The following is a 13,438-nucleotide window of genomic DNA, read 5'->3' on the forward strand; positions in this document are numbered from 1 at the left end:
TTTGAGCCCCATGCTGGGTGTAGAGACTACTTAAAAATAAAATCTTTAAAAACAGAAAGGGAGAAGGAGGATATGAGATTATAAGATCCTCAAGGGTAGGTTACTATCACTGATCTTTGCATCCACAGTGCCTGGCATGGTAACCAATATGTGGTAAATACTCAGTACATGCTCACTGATCTGTGTTATGGTAGAAATCTTGGCTATTAGAAACATTTTACCAGACATCCTTGATAAGCCTGAGGCCATTTAATTTTCTTAGGTCATCTAATTTTCCGTTTCCTAATTCAAAGTTTGCCAAGCACACCGCTGGTCACAGATGTGTTTTCCCCACTGTCCTGCTATCCGGAACATCCCTGGAGAGTGGGTACAAGTATTCTGGTCGCTGAAAAGGACTTTCTCCCACTATAAATTGATAAATTGGAATCCTGGCCTATGAAATGTGAGCACGGGTCAGTATACTAGAGTCTGACTCGCTCCAGGTAAACTGATAATAACCGAGTTACCAAACCGGTAAAGCTCAGGACAAGACTTCCGCCTGCGCTAAGCCCTAAAGAGAGGGCCACAGATGGGAGGTCCTGCCTACACTGTAGGCCACCAGTCCTGACACCAGTATGAAGCCTACCCACCACCGGCAGCAGTCTAATAGTGGCATAAATAAATGAGATGCAACTACGTAAATAAAGATAAGCTTTAACACGTTTGCTGCTTTGAATGGTAAAAGGTAATGAGAAATGGAAGAGAATGGAGCAAACTAGGTGAACATACAGGTTTTGGAGGTTAGGAAAGCTAGGATTGCATTTGGTGGTTACTTTGTGAATTTAAGCAAATTATTTAACCTTCCTCAATCTCTCAATTTTCTTTGTGAAACTGAGACAATAATCATATCCATTGCATTAGGTTGGGAGGAATGAGAGAATCTACAAAAAGATTTAAAATTTTCCATTGCTGGCAAAATGGCGGACTAGAGAAAGTCCTCCCACTACAGAATACTTAAGGATGCTGAGTTCAAAATTATTTTTTTTTAATCTTTAAAAATGTATGGACTAGGTCTCAAGAGAGTAGAACATTCCTCTGAAATCAGGAATGAAGCTGTAGGATCAATCCAAGGAAATGAGAAATTATCGGACATTCAGCTAGCCTGGAGGCACCTTCCAGTCCCAGATGGTCCAAGCTTTCATCTTAATGGAAACATGGGTGGGCAAGGGATTAGGGGGAAGGAGAACCAAAGACCACTACAGAAAGACAAGGCACATAAAAGGCTATGCCTTTAGAGAAATGTTAAATAAGGGAAAAACATGAACACCCCACCCAGGCAGCAGACAAGGGAAGTCATCTGTCTCAGTCTTGACTTTTAGTGGAAGAAGAAAAAGTCTTCCCGAGTCAAGTTGTCAGATTTAGAAATAAAAATACAGAGTGCCAGGGTTTTCTAGAGCAGGGAAACTATTCTACACTTGTCAAAATCAATAGAATGTACACCACCAACAAACCCTAATGTAAACTATGGACTTTGGGTGTTAATACTGTGTCGATGTTGGTTCATTGATTGTAATAAACATACCATTCTGGTGGGAGATGTTGGAAGGGAGGCTGTGTGGGTGTGGGGAGGAGGGGTATATGAGAACCTAGAACTAAATGCTCAGTTTTGCTGTGAACCCAAAGCTACTCTAAAAAATAAAATCTATTTATTTTATATAAATAACATGCTTATACTAAAAATGTATTCATTGTCGATTTGAAATTCACATTTAACAAGGCACCCCGTATTTTTTATGGCAACACTGCCCTTCATAATCCATGGCTATCAGCCAGACCTAATATGGATTTGGGTCATGAATTCACATTACCTGTCTAAAAACTGTAAACTAAAATATTTATATTAAATAGATCAAAATTTGTATTGTTCCTAGGTGCCTGGTAAAAGCAAACAAAAAACTTCTTCCTATAAAAAAATGCATCTTTACCCCAGGCCTCAAAATATTCCCGCAGTAGGGGTGCCTGGGTAGCTTAGTCAGTTAAGTGCGATTCTGGCTCAAGTCGCGATCTCATTGATCTCACTGTGCTGATGGCATGCAGCCTGCTTGGGATTCTCTCTCTCCATCTCTCTCTGCCCCTCCCCTGCTCTCTTTCTCTCTCTCGAAATAAATCAATAAACATTAAAAAAAAATTCCCACAAATAGATTTCAAACAAATGTAACATTACAATAGAAAAATACAAGGAAACAAAAGGACCACAGAAAAAAATACATGGACCAGACTCACCAGGACATTAGATATTGGACTAATCAGATATAGAAAATAAACCATTTAAATAAATAAATCAGAAATTGAAACCATAAGCGAGAAGAATTTTTATATGACCAGAAACATTAAAAAACTAACCTCTAAAATAGATAAATATAATTATTGAAATGAAAAACTCAAAGAAACCATTAAAAAGCAGATTATACATGACTGATCTAGAAGTCATGATCTAGAAGCCAGAATCCAGCACCAAGAAAAAGAAAGAAAAATATGAAGGGAAAGTAGAATACGAAAGCTTGAGTAAGAAGAACTAAAAAACATTCAATGAAATTCCAAAAGGAGAGGAAATTAGAATTTTCCAAAACCGATAGTAGTTTTAAGGACTGATAAACCCTCAGAATTAAGAAGCGTAAAGAATACCAAGAAAGATCGCTTTATTATTCATCAGTGGATGAATCGATACAGAATATGTGGTTTATACATACACGATGGAATACTACTCAGCCATAAAAAAAAACCCACAAAATTTTTCCATTTGCAACAACATGGATGGATCTAGAAGGCAGAATGCTAAGTGAAACAATTCAGTCAGAGAAAGACAACTACCATCTGATCTCACTCATGTGGAATTTAAGAAACAAAACAAACACAAAAGAGACAAATGTAAAAACAGACTCAAATATAAAGAACAAATTGATGGTTATCAGAGGTGAGGTGAATGGGGAGATGAGTGAAATAGGTGAAGGGGATTAAGAGGACGCTTATCCCAGAAAGTGCAGAGTAATGTACAGAATTGTTGAATTGCTATGTTGTACATTATGTGTATAGTAATAAAACACTGTATGTTAATTATGCTAGAATTAAAAAAAATAAGAAATGAATAAAATTTTTAAAAAACCAAAATTCAGAATACTGACTACCTTTTGAGAGAAAACAGCGTGCACAATCGTGGACTAACATGCAGGGAACTCCAGATATTTATAACGTTCTATTTCTTTTCTTCTTTAATGTTTATTTTTGAGAGACAGACAGAACATGAGAGAGGGAGGGGCAGAGAGAGAGGGAGACACAGAATCAAAAGCAGGCTCCAGGTTCCACACTGTCAGCGCAGAGCCCGACGTGGGGCTCGAACTCGCAAGCCATGAGATGATGGCCTGAGCCCAAGTTGGATGCTTAACCACTGAGTCCCCCAGGCGCCCCTATAATGTTCTATTTCTTTTTTTTTTTTAATTTTTTTTTCAACGTTTTTTATTTATTTTTGGGACAGAGAGAGACAGAGCATGAACGGGGGAGGGGCAGAGAGAGAGGGAGACACAGAATCGGAAACAGGCTCCAGGCTCCGAGCCATCAGCCCAGAGCCCGACGCGGGGCTCGAACTCCCGGACCGCAAGATCGTGACCTGGCTGAAGTCGGACGCTTAACCGACTGCGCCACCCAGGTGCCCCTATAATGTTCTATTTCTTAAGATGTATGGTGGGGGGGGCAGAGGTTCACTTTATTATTATGCATCCTAATACACATGCACATCAATATTCCTTTTCATTACCAAATATTTATAAAAACATGAAAAATGTTTAAAAAGACCTTATTGTGTAGTGCACATAGTCAGCATTCAGTATCTAATGATAACACAACAGCTGCCGTGCAGTCACCAGAAGATCTCTAGTGGCATGGGCCTCAGGGGCACTGGGTTGCTAATACTTTCCAGCTAGGACCCCCTATTCATGTATGTGGCTGGTCTTGTCATGGTGACAACTCAGGAGAATGAAGTGGTCCTTCTTCTTTAGCCAGCAGCCTGATTCATCTTTACCCCTTCATCCTCCTCATCCATCCATCCATCCATCCATCCATCCAATAAATACTTAAGTACCTCCCAAGGTCTGGGAACCTCCAGACTTCAGCTTTCATCCGAAGTGCTACAGTATGAAGAATCTTAGGGCAACAATCGGTTAGCCAGTTATAGATACATGACTGGAGTCTAGTCCAAGGTGTATATGATCCCTCTCCCTTGACCACCCCTCTACCAGTGTGTTTTGAAATGGATTGTTGTGATTCATAAACTTGCATAATACATGATTCACAAGCTTCTCCCACACATTCGTGATTTTCATCCCCTCAATTCTGGTAACTGAAGCTCCCAACTCACATGCACCGACGTGAAATGCCTTCATGACAGGCAACCAGGAGATTTTATCATGAACTGACTGCGATATTAGAGAGGATCTGTGTGTAGGTTTCCTACTGCTGCTGTGCCAAACTATCACAAAGTTGAAATGAGATTTGTCACCTACAGCTCTGTAGGTGGAACGCCCAACAGGGGTCTTACCGGGCTAAAATGAAGGGCTCAGCAGGGCTGCGTTCTTTCCTAGAGAATCTTTTTCATTGCCTTTCGCAGCCCCTGGATGTAGCCCATGTTCCTGGGCCGCTGGCCCCTCGTCCGCCTTCAAAACCAGCAATGTCAGACCCAGTCCGCACACAGAACTCCCCACACCCGCTCTTCTGCTTCCCCTCTCCCCACTTTTAAGGACCCTTGTGATTTCACTGGGTCCACTGGATAATCCAGGATCATTCTCTAGTCTAGGCATCAGCCGATGAGCACCCCTAATGCCTCTTTGCCATATAAAGGAATATGTTTAGGTTCCGGGGATTAGGACGTGGACATCTTTGCAGGTAGGGGTGGAACTACTCCACCGATCGTACTATGAGACATCACTCATTATTCCCGAATTTTCTCTCTAAATTAGATGATCAAAAAGTAAGCCATCGGGATCATGGTATCTCTACCTTCCAGAGAAATGATTTACTTAAGCCATGCCTTAATGTCTACCTTTAGAGAAGATCCAAGTGTGACTGAACAACCTCTGTTTTTCAGAAATGATTGAAGTTACTGTTCAGCACGTTATTCAATGTTCTTTTAATGTAAGAGCCTACCTTACAATTTTTTGCTAGAGTTTAATACCAGGAAAACGTCTGATTCAGCGGATGGATTCGCCAAATGAAAACAACGTGGACCACAGTCTTGTCTACCTTGCGCTGGTGGCCAGAAAATTTCAGAATGAAATTCACCCCACTTCCTGTAGTTTCTGTTTTGTTTTAGCTCTAAAAAAATTTTCTCATTTTGGGTTTTTAAAGTTACTGCAAGTACTCTAAAAAGTAGTCACTTCAGGGACGCCTGGGTGGCTCAGTCAGTAGAGCGTCTGCCTCTTGATTTCGGCTCAGGTCACAATCCCAGGGTCATGGGATTGAGCCCCCACGTTGGGCTCCACACGAAGCGTGGAGACTGCTTAAGATTCTCTCTCTCTCCCTCTACCCCTCTCCCCCACTCATGTTCTCTCTCTAAAATTAAAAAAAAAAATCTTCTAAAAAAAAGAAGTAGTCATTTCTGTCTTAATAAATATAATGAAGGGGCGCCTGGGTGGCGCAGTCGGTTAAGCGTCCGACTTCAGCCAGGTCACGATCTCGCGGTCCGTGAGTTCGAGCCCCGCATTGGGCTCTGGGCTGATGGCTCAGACCTGGAGCTTGCTTCCGATTCTGTGTCTCCCTCTCTCTCTGCCCTTCCCCCGTTCATGCTGTGTCTCTCTCTGTCTCAAAAATAAATAAACGTTAAAAAAATTAAAAATAAATAAATAAATAAATATAATGAAAACATCTATTAACCTTTTTTAAAAAGATTACTTTCACCTACTTTTGAAAAACTTACAAATGCTTTAGCAGGTTCAGAATACTGTAATTAAGAAATATTAAGATTTTCTAAGAATTTATGCCTAATATGTACTCAAAAGATATTTGGTGAATAACGCCTAATAACCAGTGAGCACTATAGCATTTTATTAAATCTAGCTCCACGGACCTAAACGCTGCTAGGATATTCTATGGTTTCAAGGCCCCGAACCACCACAGTTAATAGGGGAAAGCATAGATAGCAGGGGATATGCCTCCCATCTCACTTCTAGAAGTGCCAGCTACAGGTTCCTTTGGCCACACTTTCACATGCAGAGCAATTAGGTACAAATAAGCCCCCCAGCATTTATGTGGGACCACAGTGCAGCCTGACCTGCCTTTTCTGCTTGGTATTCCTTTAATCACCTTTACACAACCTGTGCCTCCAGCAAATGGGACCCTTCGGGGTTCCCCAAAATTCCTTAACTTACGCTGTGCTCTGTACTTAGCATATTGCCCCATCTTCTCACACTCCGGGAGTCCTCCCATGTGCATCCTTTTTAAAAATAACAATTTCCTAAGTTTATTTATTTACTATCGAGAGAGAGGGCAAGCTGGGGAGGGCAGGGAGAGAGAGGGAGACACAGAATCCGTAGCAGGCTCCAGGCTCTGAGCCGTCAGCACAGAGACCGGGAGATCATGACCTGAGCAGAAGTCAGATGCTCAACCCACTGGGCCACCCGGGCGCCCCTCCCCCATGTGCATCCTTAAAGGCCACCTTCTCCATCCTGCCTCCTGCCATGCAGGCTCTCTCTTGTGAAACCCCATGGTACTTTGTTTCTTATGGTTCTTACATTTTATGTTCTTCTTTGTAATGCAACTGTACGTGCACAGATACACACACATGCTTACGAACCATTTGCATTACTTATCTTTATAATCCCTTTTAGAAGAAAGTGCCTTGTAAATGACATGCGCTCAAAAGTATCCATTGAATTTAACTGCATATAAATTCCCACATATCTTTTAATTATATGCATAACTTTTGTGCTAATAGGAATAAAAACCATGCTACCACTTATTATACTGCATTACATTTTGCGGACCAGTTTTTATCTGGATAGTTCGCCCAAAGGTTTGTTGAAATTCGAATATATTTAAGATTCAACAGCTCCCTCTCATGGCCTCTGTGAGCAACTGAGCTTGCTGGACTCCAGAGTTAAAACAATTTCATTTTATTTTTGGTACTTAAATTTGAAGTGGTTCTCAATAATTTCAGTTTTAATGTTAAAAACTGATTGCCACTGAATGGTAAATTTCATTTGGCATAAAAGTGTCATTTTTATGCCAAGAATAAATATAGGCAGTTATTGGTCAACGGTTTCCATCTCAAATGACTATAAACCTATTGTTAAAAATATGAATATAGGGGCGCCTGGGTGGTTCAGTCGGTTAAGCAGCCGACTTCGGTCAGGTCATGATCTCGCGGTCTGTGAGTTCAAGCCCCGTGTCGGGCTCTGTGCTGATAGCTCAGAGCCTGGAGCCTGTTTCAGATTCTGTGTCTCCCTCTCTCTGACCCTCCCCCATTCATGCTCTGTCTCTCTCTGTCTCAAAAGTAAATCAACGTTAAAAAAAATATATGAATATATTTTAATTCAAATGTTAATAAATATTTGATTAAGGTTACAAAGCAAGTTTTCAGAAGGTCACGTATACTTTACCAGTACATGAGAATGACTATATCTTGGAACTCAGTGACAATACACAACACTCTATTTTTGCTTTTTCCAAATTCTGGAACAGTATCAGTTACAAATAACTTAAAAGCTCAAGCATTTTAACTATACAATCAAATGTTCAAGTTGAAATGGAACAACGTAAAACAAGGAACCAAGTAAAACTGCAAAACGTTAAACCCCAAAGTATAGCTCTTAATGAGGCCCAAATCTCTTAAGACACCATGCCCATGGCCTGGGGGTTTCCGCCGTGAAGGCAAAAGCTAAGGAGGTCAAGGTCTGGCTGTTGGTGGGTCTCCACACTCCGTGGCAGGCTTCCCAAGGAAGCAGCCCAAGCCAGAGCATCACACAGTGAGAGGCTAAGCTCCAATAAAGCTAACTGTCTGAATTCTGGAAGAGCACAAAATGCTGCAGCTGCCCAGAGGCTCTCCAAAGTACTCCAGGGAGAAAGTGATGAGGATCCCAACCTCCCCCGTCTTCACTGGCTCCAGAGAGGACGAGAAGAAACAGAAGGGCAACACTGAAATCTACAGCTATCATTGCTCATGTGACCTCCTTTGAGAAAATAAAACATCTATTTAATAGACGCTTTTCTTGTATCCAGAATGTCTCTTTCCCTTTGGAGTCCCACTGTTGCCTAGGATTCCAAGAATTATTTACAAGCATTATAATTTTTGTGAATACTTTGATAGTTTCCCCTCTGGAGTTGTGTTTTTATATAAAATCTGACTTCAGAGAAGCGTTTTCATTAGTGATATTTATTCTAATTGGGAAGGATGCACAAGAGGAAAAAAAAAGAGAATACACACACACACACACACGCACACACACACACACAGTAAGTTACATAATCGTTTAGTGTGTGACATAAAAAAATGTTTTAAAATACACAAAAATTATTGCTGGATATTTTTTTTCATCCTAAGTTTACCAAAAAGCAAAACAGAACAAAAAACATATAGAAATTGGAACTAATTCTACTGCTATTAAATTGGTAGTTACTCTATAGTATGTTATAAAAATGCATAGTGTTTTTCGCTTTCATTGATAAAAATCATATAAACTTGGGGCTCCTTCTTCTTTAGAAACACATTCGCTTTCCCTGAGTATCACCCAAATTATAATAATATGCCCACTGAAATCCACCCAGTCAGGGATGTTTCACTACTCTCCTTCATACTAAATATTAAAAACAGGCTCAGTAAATTTTTAAGAGTTTCTCATAATTTCTTTTCACCAAATGATTGTGAAGATATAAAGGAATATAATCCACTTACACAACATACAAAAATTTGGAACCCAAATGCCATCATGTAATTTGTCCACAAACAAATACAAATAGTTAAAAATTGAAAAAAAATGCATCAAAGAAGCAAAATATTTTTCACTTCAGGTCAATGGTAAATGGCAAATGAATGGCGACATCAGGTAAGGTTGATGGTACACGAAATCAGTGAACTTCAACAAAGCCATCCAATCACCTAGCTAAGAACCTGCACCTTCTTGCCATCAATGGCTTCTAATGAATAGACACCTCTGAGTTTCTGACATGTAATGTAATCTCAGATTAGATTTTCTAAATTTCTCATTGCTAACTCAGCCAAAGCTTCCCATACGCCGTTACCCACTTTAGTTGGAGAATAAGGAATACAAAGATATTTCATTCAATACTTAAATGGACTTCCTTAGACTCTTTACTTGTCTGTCTTTAGCCCCAATGTGGAAATCATGTCTATAAATAATGCTGAGACAAACATGATCTTTTGCAACACTTCCATCTGTCCATCAGAAAAGATACTTTGCCCTCACAACCATGAAGTGATTATTAATATAACTTAATTTATAAGAAGACATAAATACGTCATATATATGTATATGTATACTAAAATGTGTTAAACCCTAAAGTTATATCCATCCAATGGAAAGCAAAAGGCCCCAGAACACTCCCAGGTTTTTATCACAACAAAATATCTTAAGAATGTAACAGCCTCATGTTTGATTTTCCATTGGGGTGAGGTGACTAATTCGCATTTGCTTACAAAATAAAATCATCCCCAAGTTCGCCCACCAGTGGATTGGCCAAAACAGCAGAATAGTTGGTGGCAGTACTGAACATTAATAAAGTTCGTTTATGACCCAGAATTATAGTAAGAGGAGGCCTTAACTTCAAAAAGGAAGACGTCACCCAAAGGGCCTGACGGGGGGTATATGTTGAAAGTCAAGAAAAACGTGAAGCCGTCAGTCTGAGACTCCAGAAGAAACAGAAGAGACGGTGGGGTGGGGGAGGGGATGGAGGTCTGGAGGCCATTCTTACCAGGTTTGGAGCACTGGCGACTCTTAAGGACAAGTCCTGGAAAGGAAGGAAAAGATGTGCTGTTAGTGCGCAGATGTGTGAGAGATCATTGGAAGTTAAATTAGAACGTCAGCTCTCGATTTGATCTGAAAAAAATATATTGAGAAAAAATAAATTCTGTGTGCGCACACACACGCGCGCGTAAATGCATGTGTATACATTTACACACCCTTAATAGCAGATTTTTAAGCGCACTGAGAAAATGATGCATTCTACCTAACGTATCTGGATTGCACCGCAACCCCACGGTTCTGGCTGTGTTATTCCGTAACGATGAGCCCTGGGTTTCAAATCCACTGATCTCTGGTTAAGTGCACAGGCTCTGAAGCCACACTGCATAGGGTCAAATCCCAGACCGCGGTTTCTTGCTGCGTGACCTGGGGCAGTGATTTCGTTTCTCTGCCAGGCTAACGGCAGAGAATGGAGTGAGGACTAAGTGAATTAATATCCACAAAGGGCTTGGAGCACTGCCTGGCACATTGTAAGCACATGCAAATGCATGTTGCCATCTTGGGGATTTGCTCTCTGTGGCGAAAAACTGGGCAGCTTCTCGGGAATCCTTGCTCCTTTGCAGACATTTATTAGCTCCCTCCATTGGCCCCCCACTTGGTCCCCCACGTGTAGAGAACTTCTGCTCCCCAGTCCCTACAGACTCATCCCATCCTTCCGGAGCCCATCACCAGCCCTTGCCTTCCAGAAGCACCCTTCGTGGGAGCTGCCTGCCCCTTCCTAGTTAGGATCATGCTAATTTATGCTCATCATACCATCTGGATGGGCAGCTACCTATTCACTCTTTTATTCACCAACCCAACACGTGTTTACTGAATGCTGGCAGTGGGCCTGGGTGGGAACGACGGAGGCCCGCCATCTCTGCACCCATGTGATTTATCGTGTCTTTAATCCCATCCGGGGCAGGGGGGCAGGCCAGGCGGGGACAGAACTGTCACCCTATTGCTGGAACTGTGTGGCATACCACACAGCCTGGAGTGTCCTGTGGGGCTTCTCTCTAAACAAGGACACAATAAAACTTCTGGGAGAGAAAACGCTAGAGACACAATAGCTCATGAGGGTAACGGCAAGGGAGGAGGGGATCGGATGCAGGGTGCTCAGGCTCTGGGGCTCTGCGCGGGTCCCTGGGGCTCGGAGCCCGCCTGGGTAGAGTCAGTAATGTCAAGTGCAGCCCAATGACCTTGCTTGGTGGTGGGCACAGAGAGGCAATTTTAAGCCAATGTTATGGGTGTAGTTTGTATCACTTTCCCACCCAGCTGCTGAGGAAGGATGCTCCAAGTCCTTTCAGCGAGACCTCAAGGAAGTTGGAAGTCAGCTAAATAACATTAGTGCAACGGCCAGGGTGCTGTCAGAAATGGGAAGAATTCCCCTTTGGACACCGCTGAGGGTATAACTCTGCTGGGAAATGGCCATCCCGGCTACAGGCAGGGCAGCCACTGCCCATCAGAGTGACCACGTCATAGGAGGAGAGCCACCGTGTGACAGAACAGTCACGCTGGTCTCAGCCTGCCTGCCCAACCAGGAGGAATGGCCCAGAAGCAGAGCAGAAGGACAAAGCCACACACCAAGACCAAGGGCTGACGGACCGTAAGAACATCTGAGGAAAAGGCACAGAGCGTCCCAAAACCTGCCAGGGGACGGAGGGGCTTGGATGGGGGTTCCTGCCATTTTACTGTGGGGCTCGGAACCCAGACACTTGTCACCATGGCTACCACCCCCCGACACACACTGCCCGTGCCGTCCACATCACGGTAGGGCTGGGGTGCAGGTCACCGCAGAAAACAGAGCAACATTCACTTCGTGTCCACACAGGAAGCGTGAGGCCAGCACTCAGGGGGGTTCGAGAACATGAAACTTGCTTTGGGGTTATGGTGAAGTCTCACTAAGTGAAGAAAGTATCCAGGTCATTTAGAAATGACAGGCCTTGGGGGCGCCTGGGTGGCTCAGTCAGTTAAGTGTCCAGCTTCGGCTCAGGTCATGATCTCATGGTCCACGAGTTCAAGCCACACAGAGGGCTCTGTGCTGACAGCTCGGAGCCTGGAGCCTGCTTCAGATTCTCTCTCTCTCTCTCTCTCTCTCTCTCTCTCTCTCTCTCTCTCTCTCCCTCTCTCTCTGCCCCTCCCCTGCTCATGCTCTGTCTTTCTCTCTCTCAAAAATAAAATAAACATTAAAAAAAATATTTTTTTTTTAAAAAAAAAGGAAATGACAGGCCTTGCTCTGTTGAGAAATTACTGCTCTTACCATAAAAATCTAGAAAGTGCCACAAAAGCAACCAGAAAGGGAGGATGGCATGAGGCTGACACAGTGTGTGTGGATTACAATGTCAGCAATTAGGGCAATTCCTTTCCTCCGTCCCACGCTAAACCAAGCAATCTTTTTTTCTCTTTAATGTTTATTTATTTTTGAGAGAGACAGAGACAGAGTGTGAGGGGGGAGGGGCAGAGAGAGAGAGGGAGACACCGGATCCGAAGTGGGTTCCAGGCTCTGAGCTGTCAGCACAGAGATGCGGGGCTCAAAGTCCCAAAGGCCAGATCACGAGGACGCGTCACCACGGGAGCCACCCAGGCGCCCCCAGCAATCTCTCCCTTCAAAGGAGCCCAGTAAGTAACAACGACCAACGTGGGCAGAAGGTGTGCCCGACTTTGTTACAAACTAAGAAACGGAGGAAACAGGTGAATCGACTGTTTAACACGGTTTGACTATAAAACAACTGAGAAGACATGGCCAAAAGAACATCTGAGGGAAAATTATTTTTTTATACTTTACATGATTGTATTTTTAAACTTTATTTTTTTAGTAAAAATTGTCAAGTAGCCTCAAAAACGGAGCTGAAAATACCTCTGTCAATCCATCGCCTAGATTCAACAGCCATCATTTCACTCCGCTCATGCCATGAATTTTCATTTTGCTGGGTTTTTAAACAGCAAATCCCAGTCTTCATGGTACTTCACCCCTCGATCATTCAATATCCTCTTTAAAAGGGGACATTTTCTTACATAAGCATAATGCTTTCATCACACTAAACAAAATTATCATTCCGTAGTTAAGTCAGCCCTCTAGTTCCATGGTCATTTTGCTATAACCCCTGAGTTTACAAATAGGTGTTTTTCCAGAAGTTTGGCTCTAAGTCAGTTTCGACTTCAGAAAATGTTTCCCACAAGAGCGTCTTTAACCCATATATCACCTGAAATAGAACAATTTTCTAGCTAAAAATGGTAGAAAGCCGTGCTTACCGTGTAAAAATGTTCTATTTCTACGGAATAACCTGGCATAAACATCTTCGTATACATTGTCTTTGTCCGTGTTTAAAATTATTTCTTTCCTAAGTGAAATTCAAGAATTAGGATCATCCTAAGAATCCTGTTTCATGCTGCCACACTTCTTTCCAGAAAGTGCTATAGACAAGTGCTTCTCACACCTTAATGTGCATTGGAAT

At 42.3% G+C, this 13,438-nt stretch overlaps 1 protein-coding gene across 3 annotated transcripts in view; it reads right to left on the bottom strand.

Moving 5' to 3' along the window:
- Positions 1-13,438, bottom strand: part of SPATA13 (spermatogenesis associated 13) — a 340,694-nt gene that overhangs the window by 286,233 nt on the left and 41,023 nt on the right. For 2 of the 3 annotated variants that reach the window (XM_027064553.2, XM_027064551.2), the window contains exon 2: positions 9,955-9,990. The exons of the other annotated variant lie outside the window; for it this stretch is intronic. In XM_027064553.2, coding sequence (XP_026920354.1) covers positions 9,955-9,990 — 36 coding nt within the window. The remainder of the gene's footprint in view (positions 1-9,954; positions 9,991-13,438) is intronic. 3 annotated transcript variants of the gene reach the window in all.

This window comes from Acinonyx jubatus, chromosome A1, assembly GCF_027475565.1.
Source record: "Acinonyx jubatus isolate Ajub_Pintada_27869175 chromosome A1, VMU_Ajub_asm_v1.0, whole genome shotgun sequence".
Classification (NCBI taxonomy): Eukaryota; Metazoa; Chordata; class Mammalia; order Carnivora; family Felidae; genus Acinonyx; species Acinonyx jubatus.